Source organism: Mesoplodon mirus (genome assembly GCF_964341445.2).
Source record: "Mesoplodon mirus genome assembly, chromosome: 8".
NCBI classification, from domain to species: Eukaryota; Metazoa; Chordata; class Mammalia; order Artiodactyla; family Ziphiidae; genus Mesoplodon; species Mesoplodon mirus.
Genome location: NC_138984.1, coordinates 111,016,506 through 111,042,212, shown reverse-complemented (window position 1 = coordinate 111,042,212; position 25,707 = coordinate 111,016,506). Strand labels below are relative to the sequence as shown.

The 25,707-nt window shown below is 38.2% G+C and overlaps 1 protein-coding gene across 3 annotated transcripts in view; it reads left to right on the top strand.

Moving 5' to 3' along the window:
* The window catches only part of NCKAP5 (NCK associated protein 5), a 1,070,192-nt gene that overhangs the window by 573,434 nt on the left and 471,051 nt on the right, over nt 1–25,707 (top strand). For all 3 annotated transcript variants that reach the window (XM_082630802.1, XM_082630801.1, XM_082630803.1), the window contains exon 5: nt 2,389–2,522. In XM_082630802.1, the coding sequence (XP_082486928.1) occupies nt 2,389–2,522 (134 nt within the window). The remainder of the gene's footprint in view (nt 1–2,388; nt 2,523–25,707) is intronic.

Genomic DNA, 25,707 nt, shown 5'->3' with positions numbered 1-25,707 from the left:
GAGTGCCAGCATCTCTTGGAGGAGAGCTTTTACATGTGTCTGATGTCACAGATTTTATATCTGGTGACCACTCCTTCAAGACAGGGAAAGGTAGGTGTTTCACCTAATACACAGAAATAAACACAGAGAGTCAAACAAAATGAAGAAACAGAACAATATATTCCAAATGAAGGAATAAGATAAGACCTCAGAAAAAACCTTAATGAAGTGGAGATTAGTAATTTACCTGATAAAGAGTTCAATGTAATGGTCATAAGATGCTCACCACACTTGGGAGAAGAATAGATGAACACAGTAAGAACATCCATAGCGGTAGAAAAATATAAGAAAATACCAAACAGAGCTAAGGATTACAATAACTAAAATGAAAAATACACCAAATGCATCAATCAGCAGACTAGATAAAGTAGGAGAAAGCCTCAGTGACCTCGAAGACAGGACAAAGGAATTCAAGTAGAGCAGCAAAAAAAAAAAAAAAAAAGAATTTGAAAAAGGGAAGATAGTTTAAGGGACTTACGGGACAACATCAAGCAGAATAATATTTGTGTTTTAGGAGTCCCAGAAGGACCCCTATAACACAAATGTGAAACATGTCTACTTCAAGAAAAAAGAAAATATCTCAAATAAACAATCTAACTTTATACCTCAAGGAACTAGAAAAAGAAGAACCAACTAAGCTTAAAGTTAGTAGCAGGAAAGATGTAACAAAGATCAGAGTGGAAATAGATAAAATGGAGACTAAAAAGACAATAGAAAATATCAATGAGAATAAGAGTTGGCTCTTTGAGAAGATAAACAAAATTGACAAACCTTTAGCTAGACTCTCCCACCCCTGCCAAAAAAAGAGAGAGGGCTCAAATAAGTAAAACCAGAAATGAAAGAGGAGACATTACAGCTCATACCACAGAGATACAAAGGATCTTAAGAGATGACTGTGAACAGTTATATGCCAACAAATTGGACAACCTAGGAGAAACTGGTAAATTCTAGAGACATACAACCTTCCAGGACTGAATCATGAAGACAGAAAATCTGAATAGACTGCTTACTGGAAGAAATTGAATGAGTAATCAACAACCTCCCAACGAACAAAAATTCAGCACCAGACAGCTTTACTGGTGAATCCTACCAACCATTTAAAGAAGAATTAATACCAATCCTTCTCAAACTCTTCAAAAACAAATAAATAAATAAAAGAGGAGGGAACACTTCCAAACTCATTTTAAGACGCCAGCATTACCCTGATACCAAAACCAGACAAGGACACCACAAGAAAAGAAAATTACAGGGCCATAGCTCTGATGACCATAGACACAAAAATCCTCAGCAAAATGTTAATAAACTGAATTCAGCAATACACTAAAAGGATCATATGCCATGATCGAGTGAGATTTATTCCAGAGATGCAAGTTTAGTTCAACACCTACAAATCACTCAACATGATACACCATGTTAACAAACTGATTTATTTGGAGACTGAAGTATATGCTTCCCATCTTTCCCTTTAAGAATATAGGTCCCTTATAATCAGGCATTGAGTCTTTGGTTTTCATCGTGGAATATATATCCTTAACACATAGTGCTTAATGTAGTAACATCCATAACCATAATAGCATGACATGCTCTAAAAAAAAAAAAAAAAAAGGTAGTAACAACAGCTCAACCAAAACAAGAAAGTCATAGCGTGGCTCAGTCTGTAATGTCAGGATCTGAGCTTGTGTGCTTCTTACCAGTTCCTGGAGTGCGTTTTAGATGAACCATCTATTCTGGGTCATCCAGTCCCCCTTTTAATCTATGATGCCCATGTGTGAGGAGCTCGCTTTCTAGGATTACAAATAAAGAGGGTGGTCTTAGGAAAATCTAATTGGGCAAATACAAAACTAATTCTTTAACCTTATTCTCATTAGCTTCATGGTATAATTAGGTGGAAGTTCCTGGTCCTTCTATAAAAATCAGTAGTGTTCTCTTTAAAGCATTTACCAGAGATTGAAAAGATGAAATAATCCTGAACAGGCACTAATGGATTTATCATTATTACTTGAATTCTTATTCACCTGCTATTATTCAGTCATGGATCTTCATCTCTGCAGAAGAAGCCACCTGGTTTAGTGGAAATCATTCATACATTAGAGTCAAATCAGCCAGGATTGAAAATCTGTTACCTTCTGTTTTTTTAACGACAAATTACTTCAAGGTCTCTGACCGTTGGTTTCCTAGATAATACGAGATTAATAATATAACGTACTTGATGAGGTTGTAATGAGGAGGAAATTAATTAATATATGAAGTCCAAGTTAGCACTTAGTAACCAACAGTACCTACTAATTATTTTCTTATAATATTTAAGAAACAGTTTCTTAAAAGTCATCCCCTGTGTGCCTTTTCTAGCATGAGAAGCTGATACATGAATTGGAAGAGGAGAGACACTTACGTCTTCAGAGTGAGAAGCGCTTGCAGGAGGTGACACTGGAGTCCGAGAGGAACAGAATTCAGATGCGTGGCCTGCAGCAGCAGTTCTCCAGGTATTGTTCTGCGCGGAGCATCTTGTTTCAGGAGGTGCATCTCTCCCTGCGCCAATTACACCTTTGCTTGTGTTTCCATTGTGTAAGCTTGTGTTGCATTTGAGGAGCTATTGAGCAGCAATTTAGACCTTCTCTTCTAGCCAAACCATCCGATTGCATTTGGACCAATTTTCTGGAACTTTCCGCTTGCACCTCAGTCTTGGCTTTATTGAAGCTGGTTGTCTTTTCTTCCCCAATGGCTTTCCAAAGTATCTTTCAGTAAGATGTGGTGGTTGTGTGGCCTATAGGCATGATCTGTGAAAGGCCAGCCAGGAGAATGCCGTTTTACTGGTCCTCATAATCCTATTTTCAGGTAGAAAGAGTGTGAATCATCCAGTAAGCTCTTACTCCTTATTTAGAGTAAATATTTAGAATCTGTAAAAAAAAAAAAATCAAAATCAGTGAGTTTCTTTCCTTTAAAAAGACATAACTTGAATTTGAAAGGAGTCTGGAAAAGTAGCACTTCTTTGATTTAATTCCAGTACAGTAAGAACCTTTCAGCTTTCAATTACAGTTAATAGGGGGCCAAGGACTTCCCTGGTGGCACAGGGATTAAGAATCCGCCTGCCAGTGTGGGGACACAGGTTCAATCCCTGGTCCAGGAAGATCCCACATGCTGCAGAGCAGCTGAGCCTGCGAGCCACAACTACTGAAGCCCACGAGCCACAACTACTGAAGCCCGTGTGGCTAGAGCCTGTGCTCCGCAACAAGAGAAGCCACCGCAATGAGGAGCCCTCACACTGCAGCGAAGAGTAGCCCCCCGCTCGCCGCAACTAGAGAAAGCCCACGCACTGCAACGAAGACCCAACGCAGCCAAAAATAAATAAATTAATTAATTTTAAAAAAAAAATATATATATGGGGCCAGGTAAAGATTCATCCTATTTAAGAACTCTTCATTTTCATGGAAAAAACACAGACTTGTGCAGTTACAATCCTGGGACCAGATACGGGCATCCTATGAGGAACAGTTTGCTTTTATTTTCATGTTTCACTTCACCATTTGCAAAACCAGGAAAATAATTTTTGATTCTTTTCTCCCTCATGAGGTTATCCCAGGCAGAATCCAGTTTGAGACGTTGCCCTAAAGTTTTCTTCAGCAAACTGGGTGGGTCTTATCTTTCATTTACCACTGGGACTTGGATATGATTGGTGATGGATAATTGTGCTTCCTCATTATGAGGCTTTTACATTGACAGCTTAATTTTTAGGTGTGTTGCAGGGAGAGAGCAAAGTTGAGCCTTTGGATGATTTATCTCATGGAGGCTCATACCACGAATGTGTGGAATTTGGGTTTAAAGGCATCTTGGAAGAACAGGGTAGGAAGGATGGATGACTCCTCCGTTTCAGAGTCATAATTTAACACCCTGTTCAACTCTTGGAGCCCATGATAATACAGGTGCTGTAGAAACGCACCAATCAATACTTTAACAGACGCATGCCCCACCCCTCTCAGGCTATTACTTATACAACCTTGCGCTCAATTTTTCATTCTATCCGATGGCAAATCTCACTTTATGTCTCCAAACTTGAAATAATAGCTCCTCCCCCACTCTCCGAAGCCACTTTAAAACAAGTACCATTTTGTAACACTTGCCATTTTAATGTTACAAGAAAGGAAGGTGCAGATATTGCTACCCTTGTACTGTCTAATTGAGATGTCTCTGTACTCAGGCTGTTGATTTACAGGGCGTGAGGCACCCGGCACAGTAAATTACTTTCATACGACGCCAGGTCATCTGCTTTAAATCAAATGACAACCCCATACAGATTTGAGTTGCACAAGAGCTGAGGCTACATTCTAGGTTGAAAGAGAAGATAATTATTTGTAAAACAAATAGTGGGTGGTTTTACATACTGTCTTTATGAAGATTTTTTGCCCCAACATAATCAGTTTTCTTTTTTCTTTTTTTCTTTTTTTTTTTTTTTTGCGGTACGCGGGCCTCTCACTGTTGTGGCCTCTCCCGTTGTGGAGCACAGGCTCCGGACATGCAGGCTCAGCGGCCATGGCTCACGGGCCTAGCCGCTCAGCGGCATGTGGGATCTTCCCGGACCGGGGCACGAACCCGTGTCCCCTGCATCGGCAGGTGGACTCTCAACCACTGCGCCACCACGGAAGCCCCATAATCAGTTTTCTTAGTAAGCTTCATTGACACTGAAAGTTCAAGTCCAGTTATAGCCAGACAACTAATGTAAATCAGCAAAAGATGGGGGGAGAAAGCATATGTAACAGAGAAGATAATTACACGATAATTTAAGTAGACCCACTAAACCATTGCTGATGGCCTTTTACATTTTAAACTTTGGTTTGTAAGATGTTTCTAGTTAGGCTTATTCAAACAATCCTGTTACTATAATCTAAGTCTTTGTAAAATTCTCAGTATTACAGAGCTTGTCTATAGCATGTCACCCTTGGACATGGTCAGTATCTAAATGCTCATGTAAATAAATTCTATAATCCAAATAATCGCATTAAATTGAAAACTTTTATAGTCATAATTTTCTCCTTCTTTTCCTGGGTTGACAAGTTCCTTTTGTACATGATGATATCTGAGATGTAATGTAGGCACACTTTGAGTATGGTTCATGGAATGAGTTTACTTTTTAGAATAATGTAATAGCCTACCTGTTCAAAGGGTGCGAAGTGACTTACAAGAAAAGGTAGTTTTACGGTAAGACTGTTAAAATAAAAACGGAAAATAAAGACCATGAAAGGGGAATGTGGCGAGTAATCACACTTACACAGCCCAGCATGCTTTCTGAGAGTGAGCATTTAATTTAGCTCTAAGATTCATGGCAGACAAGATTAAAAGGAAAACACAAGAGGATATGTAGTTCTTATCTCGTAGACAAAGGCTACTACTCCCTAAAGAGAGAAACATTATCTTTGGCAATAAACTCATAGTAGAATGCATCTCATAGGCCCCTCCAGAGATGGCATTAAAAGATATAATAGACAGTGGTCCACGATAGTGCAAATTAGGATTAATTTGTAAAAGTATTACTGCTTCTGCTATGTCACTTATGTCTATGAAGTTAAGTAATTTCACACTGTATGATTTAGGAATTCTAGGTCTATGCCTAAGTGAAAACAAGTAAAGTAGGAAGAACTCTAGTGCTAAAGGTTCTCAAGTTAAGCACTATACTTCAAGTTCATGGGGACATGTAAATATACATGTGTTGTATTTTTCCAGTACCTCTTTTATGAACCTAGAGCACAGAGGCATGAGATGCTGAGGCCTGGGCTGAGTTGGGTAAGGTATTTTTCTGGTATGTTTGATAGTACCGTAGCCATGGAAGCATCTAAACAGTAGTCAAGGAGATTCTGAGTCTCAGATTCAGGGCTGATGCGAGGCATTGAAGGGGAAAATGAATAATGAAGTTAGAAGCTGGGGCAATTAGGTATATGTGTGAAGTAGAATTCAGGTGTCAGAATGAGCGATTCAGAACTACTTTGAGGCTTGATTTTATGCAGTTTCAGTTAAGTGATGGGCTTGGTGGCTTAAACGCACCAGGCAAACCTGAGCATTTGTGATTACCTGTGTTAGTGAGTAATGGGATCACGTAGGTGATAAAAATCTATAAAAGTGTTTAAATGAGTAGTTCTCTTTTATGTCATCACCAAACCTTCGTCCATAAGCCCTTCCTCCTCCTGACCTCTGATTAGGATATAATGATCAGCAGTGGTCCAAAATTTGGGCAATTAAAAAAATGTGACTAAAGGTTACATAATTAGCTCTAAGCTCATAAATCAGAAATTGCCTTCACTGAGGGTGATTCAGGCAGCCATAACAAACTTAATTTAGACCATTTACCTTCTTTAATATAAATACAGAGAAGAAAAAGGATACTTTCAAAGTAAGCCTTCCCCCATAGATGAAGGCATGAATCAAGACAGATGCAGTAAGGTGGTACTTAAAGGCAGGTGTTGGTATCATTCAGGCTGCTCCTTCCTTCTCATTATTTAGTGATATAAATCAAAGATGCTTTCCAGATGTCATAAGGATTGTTTAACCCATTGTCTGTGTAGTATACATGGCTGGGCATATTTTATGTGGGATTCGCTTTGTGATCTCCCCTATATTCCATAACTGTCTTTATCCTCCCTTTAACCATTTTGAACTGTGATTGTCGAGCCAGCCAAGGTCAATGGGGCGAACTGAGGCTATGTATGTAAAGATAATTAGTGTTTGAACCCCCAGCTTCATTACTCCACCTTGAGTTGAATGAAATGTTTGTGCATCAGTTTGATTCCAGGGACAATGTCTCCAACCAGGTGGGGTGTATTGAGGTGGAGTAACAATGATTTCTAAAAAACAGACTTCTGAAGAAATAAGGGACTCTACAGAGTTGATTTCATGCAAACCATGCATGATTTGCACAAGTATTTGAGTTGGTCCCTTTGGAAACAATCTAATCAATGTGTAGGCTATTACTGAAAGCTGCTGTTTATATAGGACAATCAACTGCTTTTATTGTGTGCACAATAAGATAGAACATAGTATGTATCCTCAAAAAATGTAGACTCCAGATGGAGAAGCCGTATGTACATATATGAGCCAAACAACACATTTATAGTTTAGCTATAAATGAAGGGAAATTTTGTCTAAATTCTGGACAGCCAGACTTCATAGTTGTTAATAGTATGTTATCATGCAAAGGCATGAGTCAAATCAGATGAAATTAATGATTGGGTAGTGATACTAGCAATAATAAGACACGTGTTTATCATGTGGCAGCTCTATGCTGCAGTATATTTGAAGCTTTGAATTAGAATCAACCTGGTACTCTCACCATCAAGCAGACATGTTTTGTAAAAGATATGCAGTTAGCAAACCACATCACACCCAAATCATCAGGAATCAATCACTGTTTCCCTGCAGCCTTGAAAAGTTCCAGGCATATGTGTGTGTGTGTGTGTGTGTGTGTGTGTGTTTACTTGATGCAGTGTAAATTTCAGTAAAGGGAACAATTAAGCTTTGTCGCTCATAATTGACTAAGATAGTTAAAAATCACCCAAATGCAGTCCAAGCTTGCACTCTCTACCTCCAGAATTTCTCTGCACCTGTTTTGACCTTCTCTCCTGCACTGTTATCTGCTGCCTTGAAGCTATTTCTTTGCTTACGGTAAGGGGATTTCTCCTCTCACAGTTGATTGCTATGCTGAAGTGCAGTCTGCTGCTTGCTGAACTTCAAGGAGATGTACATGGAGCCGGTTTTACTGCCTAACTCGTTCACTGGTTGCTGTTCACGTTATCAGCTCTCAGAGACTTTATAGAATCCTAGGGTTCATTATCCACTGCCCATTTGGAAGCTGTAGGCATCTGGCATAGAAGTGTGTTGAAGAAGGTAATATGCCCTTCAGTGTTCTGCCCACATATTCCCTTTTACCTCCGTATCTGTCTGGTACATTAAAAGAACATTTTCTCGGGCTTCCCTGGTGGCGCAGTGGTTGAGAGTCCGCCTGCTGATGCAGGGGACGTGGGTTCGTGCCCTGGTCCGGGGAGGATCCCACATGCCGCGGAGCGGCTGGGCCCGTGAGCCATGGCCGCTGAGCCTGCACGTCCGGAGCCTGTGCTCCGCAACGGGAGAGGCCACAACAGTGAGAGGCCCACATACTGCAAAAAAAAAAAGCACATTTTCTCTACATTTTTAGAAGGAGTGAAATGTAACAAGATGACGACAGCCGCCAGTTGACCTTGGGGCAGTCAACAGCACAGGCCCTCTGACCCTCTTCTACACTTGTTCCTGCCCCAGAGTCTTCGTCAGCTTTAACCTGTCACAGACGCTGGCTCTCCTCAGTGCCTTCTTCCTCCTGATGAATGTAGAGGGCAATTTTCTGTTGATTTGGAGTTGCAATTTCCACATGATCAGCAATATTTCTTGCTGTCATAAAAATGGAGTCTTGTCATAAAAATGGAGGCCTCTCATTTGCTCCTCTGGGTGAATTTACCAGAAGTTAAAAATGGCAAAGCAACACTGGTCAAATGATAACTTTTCTTCAAATGGCAACAGACGGAAGAAAGGAGTTTACGTGGCATCTTCTTTAAATGCTTGGTTAACATAATATGGATCATACTTTGATGTCAGAAATGTGTATCTTAGTATCTGGCGTGTAAGTTCTCACTTGAGCAAAGCAGAGAGGGGCTAAAATCAATTATACAGAGAATGGAAAGAAAGGAGGCCTTTTTCAGCAGTTACTAACTTAATATGAAACATTCCTTGATTCCCCTGTAGTTCTGCTTCTGTATAAGACATGACGACCTTGTCACAAGTTTTTAAAATTCTTAACGGAGTTATATATTGTTGAGTAGACAACATGAAATTTACATCACCTATTATTCAAGCCTGGTAGAGAAAACAATTGTAACATAAAATTTAGTTCCAATTTCATTTGAAAGAGCACTGTCCTATTGAATGGGTTTTCTAGGACCTGGTTCTAGCCCCACTTCTAACTAGCTTAATAATGGTGGTTAAGTAATTTGACCTTTCTGGATCTCATTTCGCTCATTTGTAAAATGAGGAAGTTGAATTGCACTATAGTTTTATAATGCTTTTTAGGCTTTTGAAAAGGCCATGTATTAGAACTGAAATGCATTTCTTTTTTTTTTTTATAATCTTTATTGGAGTATAATTGCTTTACAATGGTGTGTTAGTTTCTGCTTTATAACAAAGTGAATCAGCTACACATATACATATTTCCCCATATCTCCTCCCTCTTGCATCTCCCTCCCTCCCACCCTCCCTTTCCCATCCCTCCAGGCGGTCACAAAGCACCGAGCTGAACTCCCTGTGCTCTGCGGCTGCTTCCCACTAGCTATCTATTTTACGTTTGGTAGTGTATATATGTCCATGAAACTCTCTCACTTTGTCACAGCTTACCGTTCCCCCTCCCCATATCCTCAAGTCCATTCTCTAGTAGGTCTGTGTCTGTATTCCTGTCTTACCCCTAGGTTCTTCATGACATTTTTTTTCTTAAATTCCATATATATGTGTCAGCATACAGTATTTGTCTTTCTCTTTCTGACTTACTTCACTCTGTATGACAGACTCTAGGTCTATCCACCTCATTACAAATAGCTCAGTTTCGTTTCTTTTTATGGCTGAGTAATATTCCATTGTATATATGTGCCACATCTTCTATATCCATTCGTCCGATGATGGACACTTAGATTGTTTCCATCTCCGGGCTATTGTAAATAGAGCTGCAATGAACATTTTGGTACATGACTCTTTTTGAATTATGGTTTTCTCGGGGTATATGCCCAGTAGTGGGATTGCTGGGTCATATGGTAGTTCTATTTGTAGTTTTTTAAGGAACCTCCATACTGTTCTCCATAGCGGCTGTACCAATTCACATTCCCACCAGCAGTGCAAGAGTGTTCCCTTTTCTCCACACCCTCTCCAGCATTTATGGTTTCTAGATTTTTTGATGATGGCTATTCTGACTGGTGTGAGATGATATCTCATTGTAGTTTTGACTTGCATTTCTCTGATGATTAATGATGTTGAGCGCTCTTTCATATGTTTGTTGGCAGTCTGTATATCTTCTGTGGAGAAATGTCTATTTAGGTCTTCTGCCCATTTTTGGATTGGGTTGTTTGTTCTTTTGTTATTGAGCTGCTTATAAATTTTGGAGATTAATTCTTTGTCAGTTGCTTCATTTGCAAATATTTTCTCCCATTCTGAGGGTTGTCTTTTGGTCTTGTTTGTATTTTCCTTTGCTGTGCAAAAGCTTTGAAGTTTCATTAGGTCCCATTTGTTTATCTTTGTTTTTCTTTCCATTTCTCTAGAAGGTGGGTCCAAAAGGATTTTGCTGTGATCTATGTCGTAGAGTGTTCTGCCTATGTTTTCCTCTAAGAGTTTGATAGTGTCTGGCCTTACATTTAGGTCTTTAATCCATTTTGAGTTTATATTTGTGTGTGGTGTTAGGGAGTGTTCTGATTTCATTCTTTTACATGCAGCTGTCCAGTTTTCCCAGCACCACTTATTGAAGAGGCTGTCCTTTCTCCACTGTACATTCCTGCCTCCTTTATCAAAGATGAGGTGGGGCTTCCCTGGTGGCGCAGTGGTTGGGAGTCCGCCTGCCGATGCAGGGGACACGGGTTCGTGCCCCGGTCCGGGAAGATCCCGCATGACGCGGAGCGGCTGGGCCCGTGAGCCATGACCGCTGGGCCTGCGCGTCCGGAGCCTGTGCTCCGCAATGGGAGAGGCCACAACAGTGAGAGGCCCACGTACCGCAAAAAAAAAAAAAAAAAAAAAAAAAAAAAAAAAAGATGAGGTGGAGCGAAGTTATAATTACTCTGTTATAACCAGGGCTTCTTGAAGTTCTAACAACCAGATTTCATGTTAGGAACTTGGAGTGGATTGTCTTATTCTCCATGTTTTGATGACAGTGATGCTTTGTGGGACTGGGCTTTCACCATGTCTGTTTTGGTTACTTGACTCTGGAGAAGTTGAGATGAGAAAACTGCCATGCCTAGATTGAATATTTCTGTTGAGGACAGTCAAATTGAATACTGAGAAACCTGGCTGGTAAAAGGAAGTGAAGATCCTCTGCTGTGATCATAACCATTATTGCTCTTGGCTCTTAGGTTGTCTGCTTTAGGATTTATTTGAAACAGTTTTGGGAAAAGCCTGAACAGAGAGAACTTCATGACAACCAGAATTGTTTTCACTTCTAAACAGTTTCTCTGAAGACATAGTCGTCAGTAAAAATACCAGTGATTTACTCTCTCCTCCAAATGTCTTTTCCAATTACCTATTATAGCTCTTAATGTATTACTGTCCCTACCCAACACACTTTTTCTTTTAAGAAAATAGATGCAGGATATGGGAGAATATGTTTCATTTTAAAATTGGAAACTAAATTCATTCCTGCTCTAAATAATAAATGTTTTTTGGTCAGATTTACAGAAAATCCATCTTTTAAGTGTATAGTTTGACCAGTTTTGACAAGCATATGCCATCACGCAACCACCACTGCAATCAATACAGAATATTTTCATGTCCCTGAAGAGTTCCCTCATTTGCCTATGGTCTGTTCCCTCTCCACACCCTAAGACCCTGGCAGTGGCTGATCCGATTTGTCTCCCTGTAGTTTTGCCTTTTCCAGAAATTTTTATCATTGAAGTTATAAAGTATTTAATTTTTTGTGTGTATCTGGCTTCTTTCACTTAGCAAGTCTTTTGAAATGCAGCCTTGTTGTTGCATATATCAGTATTTCATTCCCTTTCATTGCTTAGTCATAATCCATCATATAGAAGTACCACCATTTGTTTATTCATTCACCCGATGATGGATTTCTTCCAGTTTTTGGTGATTATAAGGTTGTTATAAACATACAACTTTCATTCCCAGGTCTCAGTATGTTTCCATCTCATTTAGGAATAGGATTACTGTGTCATATAGTAAGCCTATGTTTAACTTTACAGGAAACTGCCAAACTGTTTTGCAGAGTAACCATGCCATTTTGCATTCCCACTCTCAATGTTTAGGGGTTCTCATTGTTCCATACTGATGAATCCTTCTTGAGTGTTTTTCTCTTTTTTTTAACATCTTTATTGGAGTATAATTGCTTTACAATGGTGTGTTAGTTTCTGCTATATAACAAAGTGAATCAGCTGTACGTATACACGTATCCCCATATCACCTCCCTCTTACGTCTCCCTCCCACCCTCCTTATCCCACCGCTCTAGGTGGTCACAAAGCACCAAACTGATCTCCCTATGCTATATGGCTGCTTCCCACTATCTATCTATTTTACGTTTGGAAGTGTATATATGTCCTTGCTACTCTCTCACGTTGTCCCAGCTTACCCTTCCCCCTCCACGTATGCTCAGTCCATACTCTGTGTATGCGTCTTTATTGCTGTCCTGCCCCTAGGTTCATCAGAACCTTTTTTTTTTTAGATTCCATATATATGTGTTAGCATATGGTATTTGTTTTTCTCTTTCTGACTTACTTCACTCTGTATAGCAGACTCTAGGTCCATCCACCTCACTACAGATAACTCAATTTCATTTCTTTTTATAGCTGAGTAACATTCCATTGTATATATGTGCCACATCTTCTTTATCCGTTCATCTGTCATTGGACACTTAGGTTGCATCCATGTCCTGGCTATTGTAAATAGAGCTGCAATGAACATTGTGGTACATGACTCTTTTTGAATTCGGGTTTTCTCAGGATATATGCCCAGTAGTGGGATTGCTGGGTCATATGGTAGTTCTATTTTTAGTTTTTTAAGGAACCTCCATACTGTTCTCCACAGTGGCTGTATCGATTTACATTTCCACCAACAGTGCAGGAGGGTTCCCTTTTCTCCATACCCTCTCCTGCATTTAGTGTTTGTAGGTTTTGTTATGATGGCCATTCTGACTGGTGTGAGGTGATACCTCATTGTAATTTTGATCTGTATTTCTCTAATGCTTAGTGATGTTGAGCATCTTTTCATGTGTTTGTTGGCAATCTGTATATCTTCTTTGGAGAAATGTCTGTTTAGGTCTACTGCCCATTTTTGGATTGGGTTGTTTGTTTTTTTGATATTGAGCTGCATGAGCTGCTTGTAAATTTTGGAGATTCATCCTTTGTCAGTTGCTTCGTTTGCAAATATTTTCTCCCATTCTGAGGGTTGTCTTTTCGTCTTGGTTATGGATCCTTTGCTGTGCAAAAGCTTTTAAGTTTCATTAGGTCCCATTTGTGTATTTTTGTTTTTATTTCCATTTGTCTGGCAGGTGGGTCAAAAAGGATCTTGCTGTGATTTATGTCATAGAGTGTTCTGCCTATGTTTTCCTCTGAGAGTTTTATAGTGTCTGGCCTTACATATAGGTCTTTAATCCATTTTGAGTTTATTTATGTGTATGGTGTTAGGGAGTGTTCTAATTTCATTCTTTTACATGTACCTGTCCAGTTTTCCCAGCACCACTTATTGAAGAGGCTGTCTTTTCTCCACTGTATATTCTTGCCTCCTTTATCAAAGATAAGGTGACCATATGTGCATGTATTTACCTCTGGGCTTTCTATCCTGTTCCATTGATCTACATTTCTGTTTCTGTGCCAGTACCATACTGTCTTGATTACTGTAGCTTTGTAATATAGTCTGAAGTCAGGGAGCCTGATTCCTCCAGCTCCACTTTTCTTTCTCAAGATTGCTTTGGCTCTTCGGGGTCTTTTGTGTTTCCATACAAATTGTGAAATTTTTTGTTCTAGTTCTGTGAAAAATGCCATTGGTAGTTTGATAGGGATTGTAGTGAATCTGTAGATTGCTTTGGGTAGAGTAGTCCTTTTTCACAATGTTGATTCTTCCAATCCAAGAACATGGTATATCTCTCCATCTGTTTGTATCATCTTTAATTTCGTTCCTCAGTGTCTTATAGTCTTCTGCATACAGGTCTTTTGTCTCCTTACATTGGTTTATTTCATGGTATTTTATTCATTTTGTTGCAGTGGTAAAGGGGAGTCTTTCCTTAATTTCTCTTTCAGATTTTTCATCAATGCAAGAGATTTCTGTGCATTCATTTTGTATCCTGCTACTCTACGAAATTCATTGATTAGCCCTAGTAGTTTTCTGGTAGCATCTTTAGGATTCTCTATGTATAGTATCATGTCATCTGCAAAGAGTGACAGTTTTACTTCTTCTTTTCCAATTTGGATTCCTTTTATTTCTTTTTCTTCTCAGATTGCTGTGGCTAAAACTTCCAAAACTATGTTGAATAAGAGTGGTGAGAGTGGGCAACCTTGTCTTGTTCCTGATCTTAGTGGAAATGGTTTCAATTTTTCACCATTGAGAATGATGTTGGCTGTGGGTTTGTCATGTATGGCCTTTATCATGTTGAGGTAAGTTCACTCTGTGCCCACTTTCTGGAGGATTTTTATCATAAATGGGTGTTGAATTTTGTCAAAAGCTTTTTCTGCATCTACTGAGATGATCATATGGTTTTTCTCCTTCAATTTGTTAATATGGTATATTACATTGATTGATTTGTGTATATTGATGAATCCTTGCATTCCTGTAATAAACCCCACTTGATCATGGTGTATGATCCTTTTAATGTGCTGTTGGATTCTGTTTGCTAGTATTTTGTTGAGGATTTTTGCATCTATGTTCATCAGTGATATTGGTCTGTAGTTTTCTTTTTTTGTGACTTTTTTTTTCTGGGCTTGGTGTCAGAGTGATGGTGGCCTCATAGAATGTGTTTGGGAGAGTTCCTCCATCTGAAATTTTTTGTAAGAGTTTGAGAAAGATAGGTGTTATCTCTTCTCTAAATGTTTGATATAATTCGCCTGTGAAGCCATCTGTTCCTGGGCTTTTGTATGTTGGAATATTTTTAATCACAGTTTCAATTTCAGTGCTTGTGATTGGTCTGTTCATATTTTCTATTTCTTCCTGTTTCAGTCTCGGCAGGTTGTGCATTTCTAAGAATTTGTGCATTACTTCCAGGTTGTCCATTTTATTGGTATATAGTTACTTGCAGTAATCTCTCATGATCCTTTGTATTTCTGCAGTGTCAGTTGTTACCTCTCGTTTTTCATTTCTAATTCTATTGATTCTAGTCTTCTCCCTTTTTTTCTTGATGAGTCTAATTGTTTACCAGTTTTGTTTATCTTCTCAAAGAACCAGCTTTTAGTTTTATTGATCTTTGCTCTCCTTTCCTTCATTTCTTTTTCATTTATTTCTGATATGATCTTTATGATTTCTTTCCTACTGCTAACTTTGGGGTTTTTTTCCTTCTTTCTCTAATTGCTTTATGTGTAATGTTAGGTTGTTTATTTGAGATGTTTCTTGTTTCTTGAAGTAGGATTGTTTTGCTATAAACTTCCCTCTTAGAACGGCTTTTGATGCATCCCATAGGTTTCGGGTCATCGTGTTTTCACTGTCATTCGTTTGTAGGTATTTTTTTATTTCCTCTTTGATATCTTAAGTGATCTCTTGGTTATTTAGTAGTGTAATGTTTAGCCTCCATGTGTTTGTATTTTTTGCCGAGTTTTTCCTGTAATTGATATCTAGTCTCATTGCATTGTGGTCGGAAACGATACTTGATACGATTTCAATTTTCTTAAATTTACCAAGGCTTCTTTTGAAACCCAACATATGATCTGTCCTGGAGAATGTTCCATGAGCACTTGAGAAGAAAGTGTGTTCTGTTTTTGGATGGAATGTCCTATAAATATCAATTAAGTCCATCTTGTTTAATGTATCATTTAAAGCTCTTGTTTCCTTATTTATTTTCATGGTGGATGGTCTGTCCATTGGTGAAAGTGGGGTGTTTAAGTCCCCTACTATGATTGTGTTACTGTCGATTTTCCCTTTTATGGCTGTTAGCATTTGCCTCATATATTGAGGTGCTCCTATGTTGGTTGCATAAATATTTACAATTGTTATATCTTCTTCTTGGATTGATCCCTTGATCATTATGTAGTGTCCTTCTTTGTCTCTTGTAACATTCTTTATTTTAAACTCTATTTTATCTGATATGAGAATTGCTTCTCCAGCTTTCTTTTGATTTCTATTTGCATGGAATATCTTTTTCCATCCCCTCACTTTAGTCTGTATGTGTCCGTAGGTCTGAAGTGGGTCTACTGTAGACAGCATATGTACAGGTCTTGTTTTTGTATCCATACAGCCAGTCTGTGTCTTTCGGTTGGAGCATTTAATCCATTTACATTTATGATGATTATCGATATGTATGTTCCTGTTACCATTTTCTTAATTGTTTTGTGTTTATTATTGTAGGTCTTTTCCTTCTTTTGTGTTTCCTGCCTAGAGAAGTTCCTTTAGCATTTGTTGTAAAGCTGGTTTGTTGGTGCTGAATTCTCTTAGCTTTTGCTTTCCTGTAAAGGTTTTAATTTGTCTATCAAATCTGAATGCGATCCTTGCTGGGTAGAGTAATCTTGGTTGTAGGTTTTTCCCTCTCATCACTTTAAATATGTCTTCCCACACCCTTCTGGCTTGCAGAGTTTCTGCTGAAAGATCAGCTGTTAACCTTATGGGAATTCCCTTGTAGGTTGTTTGTTGCTTTTCCCTTGCTTCTTTTAATATTTTTTCTTCGTGTTTAATTTTTGATAGTTTGAGTAGTATGTGTTCTGGCGTGTTTCTCCTTGGATTTATCCTGTGTGGGACTCTCTGTGCTTCCTGGAGTTGATTGACTATTTCCTTTCCCATATTAGGGAAGTTTTCAACTATAATCTGTTCAAATATTTTCTCAGTCCCTTTCTTTTTCTCTTCTTCTTCTGGGACCCCTATAATTCAAATGTTGGTGCCTTTAATGTTGTCCCAGAGGTCTCTGAGACTGTCCTAAATTCTTTTCATTCTCCTTTCTTTATTCTTCCCTGTGGTAGTTACTTCCAGTATTTTATCTTCCAGGTCAGTTATCCATTCTTCTGCCTCAGTTATTCTGCTATTGATTGCTCTAGAGAATTTTAACTTTCTTTTATTGTCTTGTTCATCATTACTTGTTTGCTCTTTAGTTCTTCTAGGTCCTTTTTAAACATTTCTTGTATTTTCTCTATTCTATTTCTAAGATTTTGGATCATCTATACTCTCATTACTCTGAATTCTTTTTCAGGTAGACTGCCTGTTTTCTCTTCATTTGTTTCATCTGGTGGGTTTGTACTTTGCTCCTTCATCTGCTGTGTATTTCTCTTGTTTTCTGATTTTGCTCAACTTACTGTGTTTGGGGTTTCCTTTTCACAACCTCCAGGTTTGTAGTTCCCATTGTTTTTGGTATCTGCCCCCAGTGACTAAGGTTGGTTCAGTGGGTTGTATAGGCTTCCTGGTGGAGGGGACTAGGACCTGTGTTCTGGTGGGTAGGGCTGGATCTTGTCTTTCTGGTGGGCAGGACTACGCCCAGTGGTGTGTTTTGGGATGTCTGTGACCTTATTATGATTGTAGGCAGCCTCGCTCCTAATGGGTGGGGTTGTGTTCCTCTCTTGCTAGTTGTTTGGCACGGGGTGTCCAGCACTGGAACTTGCTGGGTGTTGAGTGGAGCTGGGTGTTAGCATTGAGATGGAGATCTCTGGGACAGCTTTTGCAGTTTGATATTACGTGGGGCCGGGAGGTCTCTGGTGGTCCAATGTCCTGAACTCAGCTCTCCCACGTAAGAGGCTCAAGCATGACACTCGGCCGGAGCACCAAGACCCTGTCAGCCACACGGCTCCAAACTGTGGAACTCCAAACTCCAGAGGTCCTCCTTTTGACGTGCTGCCTCTTCCCTTCTTCCTTGAATTTTTGACTTAATGAATTATTCTAAGGTGAACATTCTTGTAACCAGCATCAAGTCAAGAAAGAACACTCTGCCAGCCCCCCTAAGCCCCTCCACATCCTTCTTCCTAATCTCAACCCTTATCTTCCCCCAATAATAACTATTATCATGACTTTAGAGCAGTAACCTCCTGTGTTTTTAAAATTTTTTATTGAAATACAGTTGATTTACAATGTTGTGTTAATTTCTGATGTAAAACAAAGTAATTCAGTTTTATATATATATATCTATTCTTTTTCATATTCTTTTCCATTATGGTTTATCACAGGATATTGAATACAGTTCCCTGTGCTCTACAGTAAGACCTTGTTGTTTATCCATTCTGTATATGGTAGTTTGCATCTGCTAATCCCAAACTCCCAGTCCTTCCCTCTGCCCCCGTCCCCTTGGCAATTTCGTAGATATGTTCATTTGTGTCATATTTTAGATTCCACATATAAGTGATATCATGTGGTATTTGTCTTTCTCTTTCTGACTTACTTCACTCAGTGTGATAATCTCTGGGGTCATCCATGTGGGTGCAAATGACATTATTTTGTTCTTTTTTATGGCTGAGTAATATTCCATTATATATATATATATATATATATATATATATATATATAAAATATACACCCCCCCACACACATATTCTTTATCCATTTATCTGTTGGTGGTTTAATACTTTTTTTCATTTAATGTGCATCCCCAGACATTTTAATCTTGTCTGTTTTTTCTAAAACTGCATATATCTTTTAGGTTCCTGTTAGCCGAAAGGTTACCCTACGTCACTTGCATTTTCTTCAAATTTATCTATTGAAAAATCTAGAGCAGTTGACCGATAGAGTTTCTTTCTCACAGTCTAAATTTGTTAATTACTATTCTTGGGACAGTTCAACATGTTCCTCTGTCTTCTATATTTTCTGCAGATAGGCAGCTGCCTATTCCATACACTGTTCTTAATAATGATCCACATAATGAGTTAAAAATTTTTGTTGCCTATCCAAGGGGCAGAGAACGCTTCTCATATCCCCATGTATCTTTTGTACTATTACTAATGACCTTTGCCATGATGTTCATTCAAAAATTTTTTGTTTGAATTTGGTTGAAAAAGAAATGCATGAATACAAGAATGAATGAATACCTTCACTGAAGCAGAAAGGGGCAGCCAGCATTGTACTATGAAAGACTTAGATGAAACATATGGAAGAATTTTAAAGATAGCGTGTTTATGATAGAAACTTGCTTTCAAGAGAGGTTTTAGAATGGCCATTTTGGGGATATTTAAAATTTTGATAATAGTCATCATTCTTAGAGTTATAAACTGTGGTGGCCTGGGAGCATGAGGAACCGATTTCCTGTTCCTGGGTTTCTGTGATAGAGTGCTCACCTATAGAAGATGAGCTGTCTGCTTCAGAATATTCTTTGCAGAATTCCTGTCTGCAGGGTACTAAATGGAATTTGGTGCATTGAAAGTTCACTTCCTGTAGGGTAAAGTTTACTTTCAGAGTGTTTTTTGACCCTCAGATAACATTTATACCAGTCTGTCTGGGGTAGCATATGGGACAATGCAACAGCGGCAGTCTGAGTAGCAAGGATTGTTGTTCTGATTACCTTTTGGTCCATAGGCAGTGCATTTAACAAACGGTATTCCCACAGAGCGTATCTCTGTGTGCTGATTGTAAACACTGGGAACTGTTCTTTTGGATCCTTTGTTTAATTTGGGAAAAATAATTCAGTGAAGATGGTCGTTGGTTATAAATGTCTACATCTGTCGCTAACAAACAGCCTCAAGCTTTTAAGAATGTTTCCAGGGAATAAAGGAGGGAATTAGCTGTGCTAAAGCTACGGAGTTCTGACAAAAGAAATGTGTCGTAGCTTTCATTAACTTGTGTTTCAGAATTCTTTTCACATTTCTCCTGACCCAAGGTTTTTCACCTGTTGGCTGGAGTAGCAGCAAGCGACAGGAGGCATTTTCTCATAACACCAATATGAGTTTCATTTTGCATAGTTTCAATAGCATTTCAAGCTGTTAGGTTTTATGGTTAGTGTTTTTATTAATATTGATATCAACATGGCCACAAAGTAGTGACTTTTACACTTCTTTTATTGCTCAGTGTTTCCAAAACCATTCCCTATATTATTTCATTCACTTCTCACTGTAATCTTAAGTGTAGTAGGCAGGACATATTGCAATATCATAATTTAAATAAATACAATATTTTAAAATTTTTATTTTATTGAAATATAGTTGATTTACAATGTGTTAATTTCTGCTGTACAGCAAAGTGATTCAGTTATAGATGTATACATTCTTTTTCCTATTCTTTTCCATTACAGTTTATCACAGGATATTGAATATGGGCCCTGTGCTATACAGTAGGACCTCATTGTTTATCCATTATATTTATACCAGTTTGCATCTGCTAATCCCAAACTCCTAATCCATCCCTCCCCCACGCCTCCTTCCCCTTGGCAACCACAGGTCTGTTCTCTATGTCTGTGAGTCTGTTTCTGTTTCATAGGTAATTCATTTGTGTCATATTTTAGATTCCACATATAAGTGTTATCATATGGTATTTTTCTTTCTGACTTACTTCACTTAGTATGATAATCTCTAGGTCCATCCATGTGGCTGCAAATGGCATTATTTCATTCTTTTCTATGGCTGAGTAGTATTCAATTGTGTATACATACCGCATCTTCTTTACCCATTAATCTGTCAGTGGGCATTTAGGTTCTTTCCATGTCTTGGCTATTGTGAATAGTGCTGCAGTGAACATTGGGGTACATGTATCTTTTTGAATTATAGTTTTGTCTGTATACACGTCCAGGAGTGGGATTGCTGGATCACATGGCAACTGTTAAATAAATACGATATTGAAACTTAAAAAAGTGAAGTAAGTTGTTCATGGTCACGTGGTGAGGTAAGTACCAATCTAAATCCTAGGACTTCTGACTTGTGGTCAAATACTCTTTGTATTCCCACTTTCATTCATTTTGTAGTTTATAATCCATGGTAGAAAATGAAGTTTCAGATGATATCAGAAGCAATTGTAGTTCATACAGTTCCCAGCCTTGATCATAAATTCATACTTTCTGCCACTGATGGTGTTTCTTTTTTCTTTTTTTAAAAAATATTTATTTAGGGGCTTCCCTGGTGGCGCAGTAGTTGAGCGTCCGCCTGCCGATGCAGGGGACACGGGTTCGTGCCCCGGTCCGGGAAGATCCCACATGCTGCGGAGCGGCTGGGCCCGTGAGCCATGGCCACTGAGCCTGTGCTTCCGGAGCCTGAGCTCCGCAATGGGAGAGGCCACAACAGTGAGAGGCCCACGTACAGCAAAAAAAAAAATTTTTTTATTTGGCTGTGCTGGGTCTTAGTTGCGGCACGTGGGATCTTTGTTGCAGCGTGCAGATCTTTTAGTTGTGGCACGCGGGATCTAGTTCCCTCACCAGGGGTTGAACTGGGGCCCCCTGCATTGTAGGGGAAGTCCCTGATGGTGTTTCTAAAACTTGTTCATCATCACCTGATTGAGACTGTACCCAGGAGATACACGGGCTGGAGGGGTAAATGAAATTATATCAGATTAAACAGAAAACTTGGCATCTGTCATTTTCTTTTTTCAAAATTCATAAGGCAAGTTCAATCGTTGTATCTTTAGTGCCTCGTTTATGGTCTGCATTATCAAGTTATCTCGGCTGATATTTTCGTACTGCATTATCAAATTAACTAGGCTGATGGTAAAGATAGTATTTCCAAACATCCAGACTGCCCTCAAATTACAATTACATTTACTATATAGACTGCCTAATCATTGGATTTAGCTAAGATGACCCAAATTTCCCCTTTGCAGTTGGCTTGGACAATATGTATTTAGCTAACAGAGCCCAGCTCCAGATTTACTTTCTCCTTGATGCCTTGTAGAGCATTCTACTTTCCTCACCTGATTATTGTAAGACTTTAATCACATAATTATATATTTTTCTTGCTAGCGTCTTTGGACCTCAACCTATGTGTTCCCCTACAGTAGACCATAAACTTCTTATGGTTTTAGAGTGATATATAGTAGGTGCTCAGTAAATGTAATAAATGAATAAAGTATTAATAGTATTTCTAATGTGCCCTGTTGCTGTTTTAGCTATCATTTATTGAGCCCTAGCTGTGGATTACATCTGGCCAGTCTGTTGCATCATATTTACCTAAATAACTTTCAGATATCTGATTAATTTTATTTAATTAAAAATTTTTCTTTCCATTCAGGTGGTACTGTTACATTAGGAGGAAGATTTTGCAGGCACTATTGAGATCCAACTGTGACAACTTTTTCTAATAGGGAAAAGTTGATTTGACCCTGTGTTAAACGAGATGGGGAGGGAGGGTGGGCACAAATTAAGTCAGTTCTGTCCCCTGCCCCCTCAGGATCTTACGGTAAAGCTAGAGTCACACTTGGGAAAAAAAAAATCAGGTTAGATGAAACCAAATCTTTGTCGCAAGAAAGGGAGAGAAAAATGATCTAAGAAATAAGAAAACCTCTGCTAGCCAGAGAGGGATTCATTTGAGATGGGTATTGAAGCATTGAAAACTGAAGAAAGGGCATTTTAGGTTAAGAGAACAGAAGACAAAGATGGGCCTAAAGGTGTGAGTATTCCCAGTGGGTTTTAGAAGCAGCTGATGGTCATGTGTGGCTGGGACTCTTCCTATAAAGCCCTTATTTAATCACACTAGCCCTTTGAATCAGGCCTTCAGCATTCCCTTGCATCTTGGATCGTGAGAGAATGCCTGGCCTACCTTTTTTTTTTTTTTTTAGATTCAACACGAATATTTATTATCACAGAGTCATTTTCATAGACCATGTTTATTCCTTTTATTCATTCTTGATAGGCACAATTAATGTTTGCTTTTACCAAAGACAAGGAATGTGGCTTTCCTTTGATTTTACCTATTGTCTATTAGGGTACTGTCCATTCTCAGACACAAAGGTGGAGGTTTATCCGTACGTGGTCTAGGCCTCTTCCCAGGGTCTAGGCTTTGCTGTACTGCTCTTATGACTACAGAAGAAATTTATAACCCCAGCATGTAGTCCTTCCAGTGCCTCTAATAACTTACTTTTGTGAATTATCTTTATGCCTTCCTTTCCCTTTTATCCATTCCTTTATACAACTCTTATATTTTTGCATTTGTTTCTGGTTCCCAGCAAACAAAGTAGAAGTTGGCCTACCTTTGTAGTGTTCATCTTGGGAACATCTCAATCACTCAAGTCAATCTTACTTTGAACCCTTTCCCTGAAGCCCAGCGGTCACCTTTGATGTCAAAAACACTTTAAGAATTGATTTCTGTTCCCTCAGTAATTCACATTATTGTCAAGAGAGTCCCCAGTGAAATAGTAATATATTTAGTATACTTCCAATATGTATGACATATAACACTTGCAAGTTTATTGCCTTTTCAGAAACAATCACCAAAGCATATGTTATCAGGAAACACCCTACAGGTCTGTGTAATAGATTTGAATGGCTTCAAGTTTGTGCAGACCTAGATTTTCTGAACAGTCTCTCTTGGGTAAAGAATTGAGTAGTAGAGTAGTAAGGTTGTAGGAACTGCCTCAGTGTACCTAAAGCCTGATTTAGGAAAGGCCAGGACCTTGGAGATTACAGTGATGGTGAGGACATCCATCATTTAATTAAACCTAGAGAGGCAAAGGACTAGGTCTAAGTGCACAAAGGGAGAACTCCTTAGATGTGAATAGTGACAAAGCAGTACACTTGAAACTTCTATGATGACCCTTTAAACAGAAGATACGTGAGATGCAAATGTTTAACTAATCTAGCTTTTACTGGCAGTTAAGGAGAACTAACCATGTGTCAGATACTCTTCTAGGTGCTAGGGATATAGCAGTGAAACAGAAGAGAAAAAGTTCCCTTCCTCATGAAGGAAACATAATACTACATGTAATTTAATTCTTAACCCTCCATGAAAAATATTCCTATTATCTCTCTTTCAAAGATGAGGAAACTGAGGCTCATGTAGGTTGAATAACATAACCATTGTCACACGGCTTGAGTGTGACAATGGGATTTGAACTCAGATAGCCTGCCTCTTAACCATTACTCTATACAGCTTCCTGTTTCTGTTATACCTACAAAAGAGCAAGTGAACTAGTATTTATTGAGTATTAACCTTGTACCGGTAACTTTGGGGGTTGCTTTAAACATGGAATCTCATTGCTTACAATCCTGTGCAGAAGTATTAGTATCCGTATTTTATAGATAAGAAAAATAATGCTCAGAGAGGTTAAGTAATTTACAAAAGGTCACACAGCCAATAAACAGCTGAGCCAGGTTTCAACAGGTCTTTCTGTCCCTTGAGATATATTTTCTTCCTATTGTACACTACAAAAAGTATTAGATGTTAAGCTTCTCAAAACTTCAGTATTTGTTTCAGTGCAATCTTTATCTTTGGAGCAAGTACATATAGTTACTGTTTTGGATATAAAACCAGTTTACTAAAATTTTTCTTCCAATGTTTTCAAGAATCAATGTGTACCTATTCATCGCTTGTCATATGTTCTGCATGTCTGACAAGTGTCTCTGTCATTTTGCATAATACACAAAATGTTGTTTCAGGCATATATTTTCAAGCTGGCTCACCCTACAACTTATAATAAAGTTCAAATATCATTGCACCCTTTTTCAGAATTACTTGATTAAGGAGCCTTTAGCAATTTGAGAAGTTCATCTTTAGTTAAATTTGCAGTAAATATTAGATGTAAATATAATGATTTATGAAGTCAATATTATTTCCATTACTACTTCTGAAAATATTCTCACCCAGTTTTCTTCCTTATTTTCAACATTTCTATCAATGTTTTTCTCCATATTTTCATATAAATATAATCACCAAATCACCAGAAGTAATACCAGTAGAAAAAGTTGGGTATATATACTATGCTACAATTTATCTAAGAAGGAAGTGAGTTTTGTGCACATATGTGTATGTACACGTGTAAAAATATATGGAAAGAGGTATATTGTGGAGGATAAAGTAAAACTTTAAAGATGGTTAACTCTAGTGAGAAAGAGAGAGGATGGGACAGGAATAGAAGCTAAATTTCTCTGAATAAACTTTGTTTTGAGAATTTGACTTTTAAAATATATGAATGTTGAATGTAATTATAGCATAACATCTAATTTAAAAATTCTGAAAAACTGAAAGCACAACAGAATGCATCAAACTGTAAATTGAGTTGATGACAAAACTACATAGAGAAGAATCCTTTGAAGTGACTTCAAGACAGAGAAGTTCATACATTCATAGTAGGATATATTAGAGACAAAAAGAAAGACACATTATGCTGTACACCTAAAACTAATGCAATGTTATATGTCAAATATATAAATAAAAATGAAAAAATAATAAAATCAATGATCTGAAGAAAAGAAACACAGAAAGTGTAATTGTTTTTAGTAATCATATTTTTGGAGGTCCTGTTGCTATTGTTATTCTGAGGCTGTTTTTAAAAAGACTCATGATCCAATTTGAAAAGGCTTCTGCCCATCAAAAATGTCTCAATTTGTGCATCAGTAAGAATAATAACAGTCGTATGTTGAAACACATCAGCTATGGCTAAATCCTTTTGTTCATAATGATACAAAACAACCCCAAAACAACCTTTAGAGGATGCTGAGGAAGCAACTCATTATTTTCAAAACTGATATTAACGGAAAGGAATGAAGCATTTATTGTGTCTTTCCTTTAAGAACTGTAACTAAATCACTATTGAGGGGCAAGTTTCTCTTTATAGGATGTTTTAGCTAATAAATGAAGACAGAATGATATAATTAGAATATATTTTGCAACTCCTAATGAAACAGTGACTCTAGGTAGTGATCATCATTGGCTGTTAAC